Raw genomic sequence first — 20,116 nt, forward strand, 5'->3', positions numbered from 1 at the left:
GGTAAGTTTATTTTTATCCCCGTTAGAAAATGTAACTAAATTTTCAAAAATTTAAATCATTGTTTAAAATAGTTATTTTATGTAATTCATAGTTATTTTTAAAATTTCATGAAAAAAAAAATTATTTGAAATTTTAGTGATATTTTGGGGCTTAAACTATTTATAGGTTTGACAGCTCTTCCTGTTAAACTTATGAATGAAGCATTCCCTGCTAACATTGGATCTCCATGGCCCACATGATCCCAGGGGATGCATTGAACTAACTGCGCCCCTGGGATACGCAAGCACTGTGTGTCGGCAGTTGGAGGAGGCCCAGGATCAGAATCCCACGCGGGCCCACAGCTCAATGGCCGGCGCGCTAGGTAAGTGCAGGTCGGGGGCTTGCACCCGCGGGAAGCCCCCGACCTGAATTTCTGGGCCATTGTAATTGTCATTTTTATAATGGCCCGTATTTTCCAATCGCAGCGTCCCTTGGATCTCGTGGGCCTTGGGGAACCAATCGCAGGAGGGAAGACATGTCAAATATATGAATGGAGATCAATGAAATAACATAGCAAAACTTCAAATAATATTTTTGATATGCCTATCAATTAGTCCAATAAAAGGCGACGAGTTAAGAACGTAACTGAAGGTTTTTATTGGCTAAATAACAGAGCCCACCCTCGTGGGTGATCCGATCCAACAGGGAGGAATACTAGCCAGTCAGCTACCTTTATACCTGGGCAGGTAATGGGCGGAGTCGGAGGTGGTCAGCCCAGGTATAACAGTGCGACAAGAGGCGACCTCGTGTAGTGATGTGACAGTGAGAACAGTGAGAACAATATACAGTGATAACTATAACAGTGGTTTACCACATTCACCCCTTGTTTAGATTAGAGTCCGGCGGGGTGAAGTGTATTACCAACTCTGGTATGTCAGTCTGTCCGGATGCTTCGTTAGCTTCTCCGATCGTCGCAGCGGCGGTGTTACATTATCCGGTGTTAAAGCTGGTGTCTGCGTAGTCGGCAAAGGCTCGTGGGGTTCCGGCATGCCGTCTACCTCGGCTGGACTCGGGGGGTTGGGAGGGGGGGTGAGGGTGCGAGGTCTCGTAAGGAGACAGTGTCCTCCCGTCCGTCTGGGTAAGCCACATAGGCGTACTGGGGGTTGGCGTGCAGGAGGTTCACCTTCTCGACCAGGGGGTCCGTTTTATGGGCCCTCACGTGCTTTCGCAGCAAGACGGGACCCGGAGAGGTCAGCCAGGTTGGTAGGGTGGTTCCCGTAGTCGACTTCCTGGGGAAGACAAACATTCGGGCATGGGGGGTGGTGTTAATGGCAGTGCAAAGTAGTGACCGGATGGAGTGCAGCGCAATCGGGAGGACCTCTTGCCAGCGGGAGGTTGGGAGGCCCTTAGACTTTAAGGCTAAGAGGGTGGCCTTCCATACCGTCGCGTTCTCTCTTTCCACCTGGCCGTTCCCTCGGGGGTTGTAGCTGGTGGTCCTGCTTGCTGCAATACCCCTCTCCAATAGGAACTGACGGAGTTCCTCGCTCATGAAGGAGGCGCCCCAGTCACTATGTATATAGTTCGGGAACCCGAACAAGGCGAAGAGTTTGTTCAGGCATTTAATGACCGTGTTACTGGTCATGTCTGGGCAGGGGAAGGCAAAGGGGAAACGGGAGTACTCATCAACGATGTTGAGGAAGTACACATTACGGTCGGATGACGGTAGGGGCCCCTTGAAGTCGATGCTCAGACGCTCGAAGGGGCGGGTGGCCTTGATCAGGCTTGCTCTGTCCGGCTTATAGAAGTGCGGTTTGCACTCAGCACAGATCTGGCAGTTCCTGGTCATGGTCCTGACCTCCTCGATGGAGTATGGCAGGTTGCGGGCCTTAATGAAATGGTAGAGTCTGGTGACTCCGGGGTGGCAGAGGTCATTGTGGAGGGTCTGAAGTCTATCACTTTGCGCGCTGGCGCATGTAATGCGTGAAAGAGCATCAGGGGGGTCGTTCAGTTTACCGGGCCGGTACAAGATCTCATAATCATAGGTGGAAAGCTCGATTCTCCACCTCAAGATTTTGTCGTTCTTGATCTTGCCCCTCAGCTTGTTATTCAACATGAAGGCAACCGAGCGTTGGTCGGTGAGGAGGGTAAATCGTTTGCCTGCCAAGTAGTGCCTCCAGCGCCGTACTGCCTCCACAATTGCCTGGGCTTCCTTCTCGACCGACGAGTGTCGGGTCTCGGGGCCCTGTAGGGTCCTTGAGAAGAAGGCTACCGGCCTACCCTCCTGGTTAAGGGTAGCGGCTAGGGCGAAGTCGGATGCATCGCTCTCCACTTGGAAGGGGATTGACTCATCCACTGCGTGCATTGTGGCCTTGGCTATGTCTCCCTTAATGAGGGAGAAGGCCGCGCACGCCTCTTCCGTGAGGGGGAAGGATGTGGTTTTCAGGAGGGGTCTGGCTTTGTCCGCATAATTGGGTACCCATTGGGCATAGTAGGCGAAAAGCCCCAGGGTTCTCCTAAGTGCTTTTGGGCAGTGGGGGAGGGGTAGCTCCATGAGGGGGCGCATTCTTTCGGGGTCGGGGCCGATGACTCCGTTCTCTACTACACAGCCAAGGATGGCAAGGCGCGCTGTGTTAAACACGCATTTCTCCTTATTGTAGGTGAGGTTCAGCCATTGGGCCGTACGGAGGAATTTCTCCAGATTCACGTCATGGTCCTGCCGGTTGCGGCCGCAGATGGTGACGTTATCGAGATAGGGGAAAGTGGCCTGTAGTCCGTTCTGGTCAACCATCCGGTCCATCTCCCGTTGGAAAACCGAGACCCCGTTGGTGACACCAAAGGGGACCCTAAGGAATTGGTAGAGGCGGCCATTCGCCTCGAAGGCGGTGTACTGGCTGTCCTCCGGGCTGATGGGGAGTTGGTGGTAGGCCGACTTGAGGTCGATGGTCGAGAATACGCGGTATTGTGCAATCTCATTGACCATGTCCGATATGCGGGGGAGGGGGTATGCGTCCAGCTGGGTGTATCTGTTTATGGTCTGGCTGTAGTCGATAACCAGGCGATTTTTGTCGCCGGTCTTGACTACCACCACCTGGGCACGCCAGGGGCTGCTGCTCCCCTCAATAATGCCCTCTTTCAGGAGTCGCTGCACCTCAGAGCTAATGAAGGCTCTGTCCCCAGCGCTGTACCGCCTGCTCTTAGTAGCGACAGGTTTGCAGTCGGGGGTGAGATTAGCGAACAGGGAAGGTGGCGGTACCTTGAGGGTGGATAGGCTGCAGGTGTTACACGGTGGGCGGTTTAACTTTCGCTGGTTGTCGACTGTGAGTGGGGGGAGGGGTCCACCGTATGCTAGGGTTACACTTTGGAGGTGGGATTGGAAGTCCAGCCCTAGTATGACGGCAGCGCACAGCTGGGGGATTACGAGGAGTTTAAAATTTTTATACTCTGTCCCTTTAACCGACAATGTCACGACACAGTAGCCGCTGATGTCTGTGGCATGCGACCTCGATGCCATCGAGATGCGGCTGCGCGTTGGCAGGACGGGGAGGGAGTAGTGGCTCACCGTGTCTGGGTGGATGAAGCTCTCCGTGCTTCCGCTGTCGAACAGGCAGGTCGTGGCGTGGCCGTTGACTTTGATGTCCATCATTGAGCTGGCCAGGTGGTGCGGGCGGGCTTGATCCAGGGTCACGGAAGCTAGGGTGTAGATGAGCGCGTCGTTGTCATGACAAGATGGCGGCGAAGATGGCGGCCCCCGTAGTTCACATGAGGCTCTGTTTAAATCGTTTGCCCCGCACAAAGATGGCCGCCCCTGCTGTTCCCATGAGGCTCTGCAGGCTTCGGCTGCCCCGCACAAAGATGGCCACCCCTGGTTTTCCCATGAGGCTCTGCAGGCTTCGGCTGCCCCGCACAAAGATGGCCGCCCCTGGTTTTCCCATGAGGCTCTGCAGGCTTCGGCTGCCCCGCACAAAGATGGCCGCCCCTGGTTTTCCCATGAGGCTCTGCAGGCTTCTGAGGATTTGCTTCTGCAGGCCTTGGAGAAGTGGCCTTTCTTGAGGCAGGTTTTGCAGGTCGAGTTTTTGGCTGGGCAGCGCGACCTCGGATGCTTCTCCTGGCCGCAAAAGAAGCAGCCAGCGGCCCGATCGGGGTTGCCTGATGTAGGGGCCGGTACCGGGGCTAGCGGGCCCGGTCGGATCCGTGATGCAGACGCTGAGGTAGGTCCCGGGGGCAGCGCTGTGAAGGGTGGTGGGGTGGGGGTCGGGCCCGAGTCCCAGGGTCGCGAATAGTACCTGGCAAACGCTTCCTGGTCTTGCTGGGTGGCCTCTAGGGTGAGGGCGAGGGCTTCGGCCTTGTCCAGGTCTATGTCCTTAGCTTCAAGCAGTCTTTGCCGTGTGTAGTCGGAACGTAGGCCTCTCACCAAGGCGTCGCGGACATTGTCTTCCATGTTCGCAGTAGCCGTCACCGCTTTAAAGTCACAGTTCCTGCCGAGTTGTCTCAGCGCTCGTGAAAATTCAGCTATCGATTCTCCTGGCTGTTGCTGGCGAGATCTTAAGAGATGCCTAGTGTACATGTAGTTTACCGGGCTCCGGTACTGCTGTTTCAGTAGGTTGATAGCGTCGTCGTACGTAGTCATGTCCTGGATGAGTGTATATACTCTCGGGCTCGCTTGGGCTTTCAGGACTCTTAGTTTGGATCTCTGAGGGACGACGGCTTCCTCCAGGTACGATTCGAAGCAGTCCAGCCAGTGTTTGAAGTCATTGGCTGAGTTTGGTGCCTGTGGGTTTAGATCCAGGTATGGTGGTTTCAAGGCTTGCAGCCAAGCCGGCTGGTGTGGCCCGTTGTCTGGAGGCTGCTGTTGCTGTGCTGCTGGGTGAGCTCCTTGCTGTTGCTGTTCATTATCAGACATCTTTAAAATTTAGTCAATAAAATTGATATGCCTATCAATTAGTCCAATAAAAGGCGACGAGTTAAGAACGTAACTGAAGGTTTTTATTGGCTAAATAACAGAGCCCACCCTCGTGGGTGATCCGATCCAACAGGGAGGAATACTAGCCAGTCAGCTACCTTTATACCTGGGCAGGTAATGGGCGGAGTCGGAGGTGGTCAGCCCAGGTATAACAGTGCGACAAGAGGCGACCTCGTGTAGTGATGTGACAGTGAGAACAGTGAGAACAATATACAGTGATAACTATAACAGTGGTTTACCACAATTTTTTTTTAAAAACACATTTTTAAAATGATTTGAAATTAAAATAAATTAAGTATTTTAAACAAAAAAATAATTTTTTGAAAGAACTAATTCAAGTTTTTTACAGGGCTACATATAAACTTACCTTTTTAAAAAAGTATTTTAAAATGATAAATCAGTGAAATGTTTTTTTCTTTTTTGAACTCTTATCCTGGTAAAAGCAGGTCTTACTCCTGCGGGTACACAGCGCATACCCACCCGTAGGAATCAGAATATCTGGGCCAATAAAACTAGCCTGTAGATTTGAAGGATTTTTTCGTATCTCTATCTCATCATACCAGGCAGCATCACAGTGAATTTGCGTTGCGCCATATTTAACGTGTAAATATCATTCAAGTTGTGATCTCTTGACTTGGATGGATCACAGATAGTCCGAGTTGGCCTTCCACGCCCATCAGACCATGCAGAAAATGGAGGAGTGCCCAAGTTAAAAATCAGAAGATATCGATGGGCGAGATATTCGACTGCTGATTAAGACGGGCGGCATATCCGATACCGCTGCTTTCGTACCTCTGCCCTGGGAATTTTCTCAGCCGCAGACTGGTTCATGTATTATTAATCTTTTGCACAGTTCTCTTGGTGGAGACAGACACAAGAACTGTGGTGCACCCTATCAGGCAGCACTGAATGTATGCAGAGACCATTCCCTGGTATGTTTGCTGCTGATGCACGGCGCTCAAAGCGAATGGAAATCAAATTCAGGAGCTTTCTGGCGTTTCAACGCTTATGAAGAAACAGCGTTAAATAACGCTTCCAGCTCTTAATTCGTGACCATTATTTCTGGATAACAGGCGGAGGGGTTCAGCCTCTGCAGGCTATGCAGAACTAATGGGAACTTTAAGCCAGCAGATAACAGAACGATCCCCAGTTTACAGCTGCAGCGAAATATGTATGTCTCAGTTCGATTTTAAAGGGAATTGGTCATCTATATTTACAATATATGAGCGAACGAGACAGACATTGAGATACAAGAACACACAACCTCATTTTGAAATGTGTTGGTCCCTACCTGTCTCCATAATCGGGACATCTTTTCTGAATGGCGAATTTATCGAACGTCCTGCAACATCTGTTTGATATCGACAACTGTAATTTCCCACAAAGCCTTTGCTTCGGGTATTTATGTTGAAGGTCACATTCCGCTCATCGCCAGTCACAGTGCGAGCCTGTACATGGTTTATTTTCTGATCTTTGTACAATAGAAATGTACCCCCTCTTGAGCGAATGTCGCCTTTGCAGGAAATGCCAACAATTTCCCCATTTGAAACTGCACCGGAATGTGGGTCCATGTAGAAAGTCGGCTCCGGGAGTTCATCTGTATCAAAAATACCGCATGAAATTGTGTGTCAAAAGTCTACTCAATAACATATCAGGACACTTTTGTGAAAATGGAACAAAATCTGTCGCCTTCATTCCAATGCATACTTCGCTTTTTATTATTATTTCAAGGAAAGGACAGATGGGACACAGGGTGAACCAGAATGTGCTGATTTTTTCTATTATGCAAGTTATTTAATTCAGTCTTTATTTTTCTGCTTTCAATAATCACCTTTGGTTAGCCGCTTCCTGAACATCTCCATTCAATCTACAAAACCCGACCTTCTTTTGGCTCAACGCTTTAAATGACCTCCCATTCCCAGGCCGACGTTCCATTTATCTGATTCTGTTGGAACTCGGATTAATCGGCTTCTGAAAGGTTTTCATGTATAGTTCATTCAGTACACAGCAAATAAATGCTGTTGGCATCATTGGAGAGAGAATGAGAGAGAGAGCGAGAGAGTGATTTCACTTAGCAACAGCCAGTGTTCAAGATTGATGTTTATTGTATTGCCTTAATATAAACATCCCATCAACTAACCTTTTCGGGTCCCCACGGGTAAGTATGCGCTGGATACTCATGCGTAGGCCCAACGGAAGTGCCGGTTTCGTGCATGCACCGGAAACTGGAACTTCCATTCCCTTGAAGGAAGGAGTTCGGAGGTCAAACGCATGCGCCAGAGAGGCAGCGTGTATGCATGGAAATTCTGTTTTTTTCCAGGTTGCTCAGGAGTGTAAGTCTCCAGCAGCTATGCTTATAACAAGCAGACATAAGGCCTGGTTTTAACAAAGAAAGTGGTGAATTATGTAAAATTAAAACATTTTTTCCACAGGTTTATTATTTTTAAATACTTTAAAGAAAGGTAAGTTTAATTTTAGCCCCGTTAAAAATTGTAATTAATTTTTTTTTAATTAAAATTATTGTTTAAAATAGTTAATTTATGTAATTTATAGTTATTTAAAAATGTGATTTTAAAAAATGTATTTGAAGTTTTAGTTAGGTTTTGGGGCTGATCTCTTTTCATAGATTTGACAGGTCTTCCTGTCAAATTGATGAATAGAGATTCCCTGCTACGATTGGCTCTCCATGGCCCACGTGATCCCAGGATACGCTTTGAACTAACTGCACCCCTGGGATATGCAAGGACTGCACGCCGGCAGCTGGAGGAGGCCCAGGATCGGGATCCCACGCGGGCCCACAGCACAATGGCAGGCATGCTAGGTGAGTGCAGGTCGGGGGCTTGCACCCGCGGGAAGCCTCTGACCCGAATTTCTGGCCCAATTGCAAACTAAGCAATGGGATGTTAATCTACGAGAAGTGTAAACTTGTGTGCATACAAGGCGTCTGAATTACAGTGCAAAGACCAGTAACTACTGAATATTGATGTATGAGAAATGTCAACATGTGTGGGTATGAATCTGCTGATGGAATGTGCATTGACTGGACAATACAGAATGTTGATGTACGAGCAACAAGATCTGAAAAGCACTGCCTGAAAGGGTGGTGGAGGCAGACCCAATCATGGCTTTCAAAATGGAATTGGATAAGTACCTGAAGGGAAAAAAATGGCAGGGCTATGGAGAAATTGCGGGAGGAGCGGGAATAGCTGAAATGCTCTTGAAGAGAGCTGGCATGGGCTCGACAAGCCGAATGACCTCCTTCTGTGCTGTAACCAATCTAAGGTTCTATTGTGAAATAATATAACCTTGTAGAACAGTTATATAAAATTAATGTTAATAGTGTATGTACTAAACCTGTTAATAGAAAAAAAAATCGTGTGTGAATCTTAAGTTGAGTTATTGTCACCGGATAACCCTTTGCTGTGCTGGTAACCATTAAGAAATCCGCTCACACCATGTAAAGAGGTTGGGTTTGAAAACTAACATCCAAGGTCCAATATAACTGCAGCGCAAGTGTCCTTCTGTTCCACTGGATCGTTTGATTGCTGAGTAAGCACAAATTGTTCTAATCCCATTGGGAAAATAGGTTTTGTTAACATACCTCGAATAATTATCTGAATAGTGTTGCTCGGTCTTGAAGATCTCCATTGTTCATTCTCTGAGTGTAGACATACACATGAGTAACGATTTTGATAGCCATGATCTGCGATGAATTCACAAGCGGTATAACATTGTCCTTCAGGAGCTTCCAGTTCCGTGAATAAACCTTGCCTTCGGTAATAACGGTTCATTGTGAGGGGACACTGACAGCGACAAGTCATAGTTACTGTCTCTCCATCTAAAATGACTTCATATGGTGGATTCACAGTGAAGATTGGCTTCGATAAATCATCTGAGGAAAGCACAGTCAAAAGAGTTTAAGCACCGAAAAGCTTCAATCAATTAACATCAATATCACTGCAATAACCTAAGTTCAACCTGCCCTTTACCAATGTATGCCCCCGCACTGAAATGGTAAATGTGTCAGGAGATAGCGAGCTCTCCGCTTTGTAGATCATTGGAAATAATGTGCAATTTTTAAATTGCTGTAACAGTGACATGATGTTTCAAACAACACAACAGGAAAGTGCAACAGCAGTCATATTAGAAACGGGTAAATTAGGTGGATTAGCGCCTCCCGTTAGCGCCCACAGGGGCATACCAGATTGTTTTAACTGCACCCCGCTCCCTGGTGGTCTAGCAGGGCCCCGATATGTGCGGCGCTAGATTCCACCCTATTAATCAGGGGAGGAACCCTGCAATGAGGCAGCGGTATGCTCCAACGCACGTGATGCTGTTGCACATAGCCACCCGATCATCCGTTATGGCAGCCCAAGAAGGAGGTGGGGCTCTTCCAGTCGCTCTCCACATTCTGCTTGGGACACTACTAATGAATTTCCGGCGGAGTGGCGCTAACATTTACGGGGCGCAAAAATTAGCGCCGGCGACTTTGGCATCCCGAAAGGGTCGCCAACCAATTGATCCACCCAAATACTGAATATCAGGCGCTGTGTATTACGGGCGGCTGATCCGATGCTGCCCGTTTTGCGCCCCGCCCGAGATGAATGTTGAGCCCTATCTAATAATAGTGATGGACAGTGTTAATAAATACAATTTTACAAAACGCGTACAAGCCGTGATCGCCATTCAAATAAGTGCAATTTTTTTTTTTGAATATCAGAATTTAAGAAACAATTGCGGGATGTTGCACAACACTTCCTGCATTAGATCAGTGCGCCCTGGAGTTAAACGAAATTCCAACTATGAAGTATTAATTTCGGCTAACTGATGACTATATTAATGAATTGACTATTCATTTTAATGTCGCATACATACATTTTATTTTCTGTCCGAACAACGCCTGGAAATGAACTGAAAGAAAAAAAATGAATCAATGAAAAGTTTTTGCCTATCAATAACCGGTTGACTTGTCGCATTAACCAACTGCTCCCAGAGCTCGCATGTTATCACTTCCGAAATTGCCATCAGATTTTCTTTCCCAGAATTAGGTGTACCTTTGTAATTCAGTACAGGTATGGCACAAAATTCAAATTGAATCAAAATTATCAGACAACAACAAGCATAATTATACTACTACATAATTAAGCAGATCGTATACACCGAGAAAAACATTTTGAAATGCCACTTTGTGTTTCGTAGTTGATATAAATGTTAATACATTTTGTTCTAGACTGTTGCAAAAAGAGATAGTTGCAAAGAAAGAAAGAGAAAGTAAGAAATAGAGAATGAGCACAAGAAAAAAACAAACAAAGGAAGAGAGAAAAATAAATTAAAAAGCAATAAATAACGAAAGAGATAGAAACAAAGAAAGAATGAATGAAAGAATGAAAGAATGAAAGAAAGAATGAAAGTCAGGTAGATAAAGAGATTGATGCATACATCGAGATAGTCATATAGACAGAAAGAAAGAACCAAAGAAAGAAAGAGCAAATAAGAAAGAAAGAAGGAAATAAAGGAGAAAAAAGAAAGAAAAAAGGAGATGGTAAGAAGGAAGGAAGGAAAGAAAAAAGAAAAAAGAAAGAAGAAGGAAAGAATGAAAAAAGATAGAAAGAAAAAAGAAAGAAAGAAACAAGGAAAGAGGGAATGATCGACAGAAGAAAAAGAGGGAAAGAAGGAAAGAAAAACTAAGAAGAAGAAAGAAAGAAAGAAAGAAAAACATTGTCAGGTAGATAAAGAGATTGATGGATACATCGAGGTAATCAAGTGAACAGAAAGAAAGAAAGAAAGATAGTCAGGGGGATAAAGAGATTGACGGATACATCGAGATAATCACGTAAACAGAAAGAATGAAATAGAGAATGAGCAAAGGAAAAAGATAGAAAGAAAGAAACAGAGAAAGAGCGAAAGAACAACAGAAAGAAAGACGGAAAGAAGGAAAGAAAGAAAAAGAAAGAATCAGAAGGAAGGAAAGAAGGAGGGAGTTAAAGATCATAAGAAACATAAGAACATAAGTACCAGGAGCAGGAATCGGCCAATCGGCCCTTCGAGCCGGCTCCGCCATTCAATAAGTTCATGGCTGATCCAATCTTGCCCTCAACTCCACTTTCCCGCTCTCTCCCCATACCCCTTGGCTCCCCTGTAGTTCAAATGTCTGTCAATCTCCGCCTTGAATATATTCAATGACTCCGCCTCCACAGCTCTCTGGGGTAGAGAATTCTAAAGATTCACGACCCTCTGAGAGAAGAAATTCCTCCTCATTTCCGTCTAAAATGGGCGACCCCTTATTCTGAAACTATGCCCCCTAGTTCTAGATACCCCCATTAGGGGAAACATCCTCTCAGCATCCAACATGGCAATCCCACTCAGAATCTTATATGTTTCAATAAGATCACCTCTCATTCTTCTAAACTCCAATGGGTATAGGCCCAACCTCCTCAAACATTTGTCAAGAGAGAATGAAATAAAGAAAGAAAGAAAGAAAGAGAGAGAGAGAGAGAGAGAGAGTTAAAGTTTTAGGTGTATAAATGTAATGAGAAGTAGCAGATATTAGAGATGAAGAGCATTTATAATAAATATCCGCCCCCCTTGGGAGTCTAACTACCTTCCGTCTGCCACATTGCCGATCCAGGACAAGCCTCTGCACTTTGAACAGGGCAAGCCTCCGAACCACATGAGTCCCTGGGATACATGGTCCTCCTCGCATTTTGTAGTGGAGAGAACCAGGATCGCAATCCTCGGCACCTACAGAGCCAACAGGTTAATGCGTAGATTTTTCCTGATCGGAGACATCCGCACGCACAAAGCCACCGATCGGAAATACAGGGCCAATGTGTCTTTGACGTATGTCTATAGCAGCCTCACATACCTTCTGCTTTCTTCCTTTAATAAGCTTTTAGATTGTACGATAAGATTGTCCAGATCATGAGAAACATCTGTGCGATTTATATTATAAGCTACTAGAGCACATCATCCAGTTTGTATCCTGTGAATTGCTACTTCATGTATTTAAAATGTCAAAGAAATGTCGAATATGATCAAATATGCACTTTAGAGAAAAAACAGCTGTGTGCTGAACCCTGTGTCGGCAGTTCCTCATTTCAAGCAATAAAGATCTTCGAGTAGTTAATGTTACCAGACAGTACACCCATGGCCACTGATCACAAGAGCAACTGCGAGAGTAAGCATGTTCTAATTAGATTCGTGCACACTGTTCGGATCTTCCAAAATACCGAGATATTGTGTTTTGTTAATTGCCTTTGTTATTGATTTGGAGATAATGGATATGACAGGAACGTTGCTGTAGTAACCGAGATTGCAACACAGACTGAAGTCACTTATTAGGGCACTGGGTTAACATTAGTCAAGTTGTCATAAAAAGGAATGGATAACTTCTCTTATTCTTTATGTTGGATTGTAGTAGGGATTTGGGAGGGTAGACTATCCAAAAGTGGAGAGAGGGAAGGAGGCAGAACAACAGGAGGGCACGGTCATGGAGGGATAGCAAGAAAAGTAAAAGGGGAGAGAAAGTGGAAAAAGAAATGAACGGCTCGGGTCCAGACTGCCAGTCAAATAGCTCACGGGAATAGACACAGGGGAACAACCTGTGGAATAGTGCAAAAGGTGATAGATGCACACATCGATATAGACACAGAGCAATAAATAAACAGAGAGAAAGGGAGAGAGAAAGAGAGAGTGAAAGAGAGAGAGAAAGAGAGAAAGAAAGAGAAAGAAAGATTGAAAGTTTGAAAGAAAGAAAGATTGAAAGAAAGATTGAAAGAAAGATTGAAAGAAAGAAAGAAAGATTGAAGGAAAGATTGAAAGAAAGTTTGAAAGATTGAAAGAAAGATTGAAAGAAAGATTGAAAGAAAGAAAGAAAGATTGAAAGAAAGATTGAAAGAAAGATTGAAAGAAAGACAGAAATATTGAAAGAAAGATTGAAAGAAAGATTGAAAGAAAGAAAGATTGAAAGAAAGAAAGATTGAAAGAAAGATTGAAAAAAAGAAAGATTGAAAGAAAGAAAGATTGAAAGAAAGATTGAAAGAAAGATTGAAAGAAAGATAGATTGAAAGAAAGATTGAAAGAAAGATTGAAAGAAAAATAGATTGAAAGAAAGATTGAAAGAAAGATTGAAAGAAAGAAAGATTGAAAGAAAGAAAGATTGAAAGAAAGATTGAAAGAAAGTTTGAAAGAAAGAAAGATTGAAAGAAAGAAAGATTGAAAGAAAGATTGAAAGAAAGATTGAAAGATTGAAAGAAAGAAAGAAAGATTGAAAGAATGAGAAGGAAAGAGTGGTAGAAAGAAATGAAGAAAGAAAAAAGAAAGAGGAGAAAGAACGAAAGAAAGATAGAAAGAAAGTAAGAAAGAATGACAGAAGAGAGAGAAAGAAAAAAGGAATGGTAGAAAGAAAGTAAATAAGAAAGAAAGAGGGAGAAAGAAAGAAAGAGGGAAGTAAAGAAAGAGGCACAGAAGGAAAGAGAGAGTGAAAGAAATAAAGAAAGAAGGAAAGAAAGAAAAAGAGAGTGTAAGAAAGAAAAAACAACGAGATAGTGAGGCAGATAGATAAAACAAAACACTGTGATCCTGGAATCCTGAAATACAAACAGGAAATTCAGGAAACACTCAGCAGGTCAGGCAGTATCTGTGGAGAGTGAAACAGAGTTAACGATTCAGGTCGATAATTGAAATGAGAACTAGAAGATATTAGAGATGAGGTGCTTTTAAAATAAGAGCAGGGACTGGGAACAACTCCCAGAAACCTCTTTCGCACACTTCCACCATCAGCCCTTCCCTCCCAGAAACAATTTCCGACCACCAACCGCACCCGTGGGAGTCTACCTACTATCTTCCGCCTCATTCCCGAACCAGGTTAAGCTTCTCCACCTTGTTAGATTTTCCACGATTCCTTTACCTGTTGCTGTTCTACTGTAACCATTAAAAATCCTTCGCACCCAATATGTGTTTGTAGACTTGCAACATTAGCACTCCCATTTGCCTTACACCATCATCCATTTTGTCACTGAATCACTCATGTCCTCCAATCTATCACAGACTGCCTCCTTTTATTAATTTCCCGTCGACTTTATCCTGGCACTTTATATTCTTAAAAGCTGCTCATCACTAACAACTTCCAGTTCTGATGAAAGTTCTTTGAACTGAAACAATAACTCTACTCTCTCTCCACAGTTGATGCCTGACCTTCTGAGTGTGTCCAGCACTTACTGTTTGAAGTAAGTTAGATAGACAATGTGTCTTTGAATTAGTGATACAGCAGCCACACATTCCCTGCCCTTACTTCCTTTAATCCGCTTTTAAAACTGTACGAGAACAGTGTCCAGATCTTGAGAAACGTCTGTGTGATTTATTGTTAAGCTACCAGAGCACATCATCCAGTTTGTAACCTGTGAATTGCTCGCACATCTTTTAACAATTACAAATACAGGTCGAGTTTGACCGACTATGCTCATTAGAAAAAAAAACAGCAGCGAGCAATGCCCTGTGTAGACTGTTCCTCAATTCAAACAGTTTGCGTAACTCTCTATTTCAACTTTTCATTGAAATAAAAATCTTCGAGGTGTTAAAATTAACAGACACTAGAATCATACTCACCGATCCCAAGAAGAACTGAGAGAGTATACATGTTCTAATTAGATTCGTGCACAATTTTCGGATCCTCCAAAGGACCGAGATAGTTTTCTTTCTTAATATCCTTATTCATTGGTTTGGACATAACGGATATGATGTGGCTGTTGCTGTAGTAACCGAGATTGCAACACAGATATCACGTTAATCAAGTTGGTACTAAAGGAACGAATAATCTTCTTCTTCTTCTTCATAGGCAGTCCCTCGGAACCGAGGATGACTTTCTTCCACAATAAAACTGAGCTCGCAGGTGACTGATGAGTCCAATGCAGGACCTACAGTCTCTGTCACAGGTGGGGCAGACAGTGGTTGAAGGCACGGGTGGGTAGGGTGCTTGGGTGGACGTGCGCTCCTTGATCTTGCTCCCGGCGAAGGGACTCGAGGTGTTCGGTGCCGTCCCGGATGCTTCTCCTCCACTTTGTGCGGTCTTGGGCCAGGGATTCCCAGGTGTCAGTAGGGATGTTGCTCTGTTTCAAGTAGGCTTTGAAGGTGTCCTTGAAGCGTTTCCTCTGCCCACCTGGGGCTCTCTTGCCGTGCCGGAGCTCCGATTAGAGCACTTATTTTGAAAGTCTCGTATCGGGCATGCGGACAATGTGACCCATCCATCGGAGCTGATCCAGCATGGTCAAAGCTTCGATGCTGGGGCTGTTGGCCTGAGCGAGAATACTGACGTTGGTGCGCCTATCCTGCCAAAGGATTTGCAGGATCTTGTGGAGGAACAGTTGGTGGTACCTCTCCAGTGTTTTGAGGTGCCTGATGTACATTGTCCATGTCTCTGAGGCGTGCAGCAGGGCGGGTATCAATGCTGCTCTGTAGACCATGAGCTTAGTGTCAGGTTTGAGGTCCTGGTCTTCAAACACTCTCTTCCTGACCTGTCAGCTCATATAATTACTACACACTCATTCTGAACATGAATTTGACATGTTACACCAGTGTGTGTGTGTGTGTTTAATATATTGATTTACCAGGAGAGATTACACAAATTAGGATTGTATGCCCTAAAATTTAGAAGGTGAGGGTGTGATCTGTTCGATGTTTTCAAGATAGCAAGGGGAACAGATAGGATAGATAGAGATAAACGATTTCCGCTGGTTAGGGATTCCTTGACTAGGTGGCATAGTCTTAAAATTAGAGCCAGACCTATCAGGAGTGAAAATATGAAATTCCAAAATTTTACACACAAATGCTGGTCGAAGATTGAAACTATCTCTCGCAAACGGCAATTGTTGCTAGATCAATTGTTAATTTTAAATCGGAGATTGATAGCTTTCCGTTAACCAAAGGAATTAAGGGATATGGGCCAAAGGCGGGTTTGTGGAAATAAATCGCAGATAAACCATGATCTCAATGAATGGCAGAACAGACTTGAGGGTCTGAATGGCCTCCTTTTCCTATATACCTATATATAAGCCTGTAGCTCATATTAAACAATGTATTGAAACAATCACCTACAATGACAGTGCGTTTTAGGCAATCACATATAACTTACCGGCGCCTCTCTGAAGACCTTTCAATATTAAACATCTTGTTTCAATGATAAAGGACTGAAAACCATAATTTAAAAAATCAGAGACTTTTCTAGGATCGCAGAGAGAAGCTCAGAAGGATTAATTTCTATTCCAGATTATGTTAATTGTATGTTGACGTTATCTTAATATATTTGCATATATATGTACATATTATTACATTTAATTGCTAAACACACAACAATGCTGTTTATTTCTCTGTACAACAATAAGATTACTCACTACATTATTCAAAGTGCAGATTTGTTTAAATATTAGCTTCACCTACTGTAGCCTATCTGCAGCCATTTCAATATTTAGGAGGAAGAAATGTTTAATACACATGGATAGTGAACAAATCACTTTACACATATTTCATCTCTGATAATGATACCCTGTATTATTCCAAAGACATGCAGCAAACAATTTGTTTAATCAAAAGTGTTCTGTGTACTTTCCAGAGACATTTTACAAATGATTGTATATATATAATAAAACAGCACAGAATGTGGACATCGCGCCGGTGCAGTCTCTTTGAAAGAACTATTTATTTGACCCACTCCCCCGTTGTTTCACCAAAGCCCTGTAAATGTTTCATTTTCAACTATAAAATCACTTACCTTAAATTAACTCTGAAATCTGTTTCTATTTTCCTTTCAAGCCATGAATTCCAGGTAATAATTAATATGGTACTAAAAAAATATCCGCAACTCCCCTCTTTGTTTGCCAATTACCATACATGTGTATCCTCTGGTCAATGATCTCTAGCCAGTGGGAACCGTTTGTCCTGATTCAACCTATCAAAACCCTTTATAATTATGATCACTTTAGGTTCTTCTCAGATACATGATGCAGATTGTGGTATCTCTCTCTCTCTCTCTCTCTTTCTCTCTCTCTCTCTATCACTCTCTCTCACTATATATATATTGAAGTGGATTTTTAGAAATCACACTTAGCAGAAGCATAGCTTCATGTGTAAGAATAAGTAGTCAATGCATTTCTGCCTGGCAACAACAGCCAGAAATAAAGAGGCTTTGCATATGGCTCAGAAGTGAAGCATTGGCACCCTTCAGGAATTAAGGGGTTAACAATGCAGCTTGCACACGAGACAACAGCGGAGACAGTTCAGACATGTTAACCGCAAGGACTTGATGCTTTTGCAAGATTAGATAAAACAGGTACAGAAGCACCAACCACAAATAATGGAACCTAGCGTTAAGTAAAATCACACGGGGCACAGTGAGATAGAAATGTAGACATGCAACTTTACTAGAGGTCGCAAAGATACAATAATAGGTGAGGTCATAAAGATCATGTGACAATAAATACAGGGGAAAGATTATGTGATGCGAGATAGGGAATCAGCCAATTAGCAAATGTGCACGTGGGCTTTAAGCCAATTAATGGATTATGCACCAGCCTGCCACGGTTATTGTACACTTAAATACCAGAGACCAAAGACAATCGGGGAGTCAGCCAGCAACAATTGGCAGGAACTCTAAGCTGTACTCCCTGATCAGCCCTTAGATACCTGCGCGGACTGTCCATATTGTACTGTTAAATAATTTTGTATTTTAAATAAATTGCTTGGCTATTTTACTATTTACAGACTAGTGTGCGGATTTAATTAATTTTATTTCCTCACTACATATATAGTAGCTGGGGGGGGGCCCGGCGTTGCCAAGGCTTTTTTATAAAATGGCAGTTTACAGGGCCGCGCTGTTTACGGCCGGCCGCTGCCACTCCCCCGCTCTGTGTCTCGGGCCGATCGGTTATGAGGCCCGGCCCGAGTGACCCCAACTCACCTCCTGCTCCGGAGAGAGAGAGAGAGAGAGGCATTTATACAAGCTTACATATATACAGGACAAACATAAAATTAAACCGAAAATGAATACATTGCTGAAAATGTAATGATTGATATCCCGAAAACATATAAACGCACCTTGTCTGAGCCACAGTATTCCTTCGCTAATTGATTAGAAGGGAGCTGTATTATTAATGTATCGCTTCAGCGGCACTGATCTATCTGCAAAGAAGACAGAAGGAAAATTGAAAAAAAAGAAAGAATTGCATTTATATAGCGCCTTTCACGACCATCGCACATCTCAAAGCGCTTTACAGCCAATGAAGTACATTTGAAGGGAAATCACTGTTGTATTGTGGGAAATGCGGCAACCATTTTGCACACAGCAAGGTCCCACAAGCAGCACTGTGATAATGACCAGATAATCTGTTTTTGTTAGGTTGCTTGAGGGATAAATATTGGCCAGGACACTGCGGATAACTCCCCTGCACTTCTTTGAAATAGTGGCCATGGGATCTTTTTAACATTCACCTGAGAGAGAAGACATGGCCTCGGTTTAATATCTCATCTGAAAGACGGCACCTCCAACAGTGCAGCTCTCCCTCAGCTTTGCTTTGGAGCATTAAGCAAGGCTTTACGTGCTCAAGACCCTAGATTGAGACTCTGAACTCACAACCTTCTGCCTCAGAGGCGAGTGTGCTAGCAACTGAAGCACAGCTGACAGAGATGTGAATACAGAAGTTATACTTCCCTAGATACACTGCTCTGCACAAAGCAGTTGTATTCAAGGCATATTCCTCAACTGATGGTGTTGCTATGAAATTGCAAGCAGCAGCTTTCAGCAGAGGTGTCAGTTTCACAGGAAAAATGTTAAATTGAGCAATGATTGAACGAAACTTGCTCTAACTGCCGGCATCTGGCGTATCAGCCCAGTGAAGTTTTTGACAAATTATTCTGCATCTAATAGTGCATGGGCCAGGAAACCTCAGTTAATTATCTCATTCCATGCTTTAATCTATGGCCCTTACCCAAGATATGCATGTTGATCAGTTATTCTCCATTGTGTTTTATCTCATAATCATTTGTCTTCAAACATTCAATTGCTCATCAACGGATATTTTGACACTTGCTTTTTTTTATATTGCTTCATGCCTGAAGTTCCTCTTCCTTTTCCAAGGCAGGACATTGATTAACGTCGAAATGTTGGAAGCATTCCCAACGTGTGAGACCAGACGGCCAATGTCGGGAAGTTCCTGGGTTGGTTTAGGGCTCACTAGTCACTAGGTAGTCACTAGGACACCAGTGAAACTCTTCTGCTCTTAATTGAATAATGCTGTTCAAGCTGAGAGAACAGATGGTGCTTCGGTTTAACGTCTCATGATAAAGGCGGTAACTCCGACACTGCTGCGCTCCCTCAGGACTGCACTGATGTGTGAGTCTAAATTACGTGATCAAATTTCTCACGTTAGAATTTAACCCATGCGCTTCTGATTAAGATGAAACAGTGTTACCACTTAGACAAGGCTGACACCTGGGATAGGTGGGCGAGCTGGACAAGATATTCCGCTGCCTGCAACTATTACTAGGTTACAATATTACTAAAAGCAAAGGAAAGGTGGCATCCCTGGGCACAACTCTACTAAATGAATTAGGAATATGGGATTATAAAAGAGCCAATATGTCATTAGGCAGGCCGTTAAATGAATCTGAAAGCAGATAGTCAACAACAATGTCACTGTACTGGAAATAAAAAAGTCAACTTGGATGAGATAAAAGGTAACCGCTGGATAAAATTGGGAAGAGAGTTTGGCAGATAAGCTGGCGAACAAACACAATGGGAATGTATCAATTGGCAATATTTGGGAGAATCAAGAGATACATTCCAGTATATGAAAAGAACGTGATGCAAACGTTTTTTCCGATTAATAGATTAAATCAATTATGTTAAAACTTTAGAACAAATACAGTGAAGTTATAGTGATGGTAAAAATTATAAACAACGTGTTTGGCCTTAGGTGGAGTATTGTGTGCAACTGTGGCACTACACTTCAGTAAGTGTGTCAAGGCCATGATGAGGTACAAGAAGTTATTTAATAGAATGGAACCTGGGTTGAGGGACTTCAGTTATGTGCAGAGACTGGAGAAGCTGGGGTTCTCCTTAGAACAGAAAAGGTTAAGGGGAGATTGACCAGAATGGTACCAGGGATGAGGGACTTCAGTGATGTGGA

General features: G+C 43.9%; 1 protein-coding gene across 1 annotated transcript in view; it reads right to left on the bottom strand.

The window, feature by feature from the left end:
• Nucleotides 1–20,116, bottom strand: part of LOC147085067 (immunoglobulin superfamily member 1-like) — a 117,111-nt gene that overhangs the window by 20,912 nt on the left and 76,083 nt on the right. The window contains exons 3-4 of the mRNA XM_085979418.1: nt 8,542–8,838; nt 6,232–6,537 (exon numbers count right to left, since the gene is read on the bottom strand). Coding sequence (XP_085835544.1) covers nt 6,232–6,537; nt 8,542–8,838 — 603 coding nt within the window. The remainder of the gene's footprint in view (nt 1–6,231; nt 6,538–8,541; nt 8,839–20,116) is intronic.

This window comes from Somniosus microcephalus, unplaced genomic scaffold (assembly GCF_052327205.1).
Source record: "Somniosus microcephalus isolate GS21.2 unplaced genomic scaffold, FLI_Smic_1.0 unresolved_chr9, whole genome shotgun sequence".
Lineage (NCBI taxonomy): Eukaryota > Metazoa > Chordata > Chondrichthyes > Squaliformes > Somniosidae > Somniosus > Somniosus microcephalus.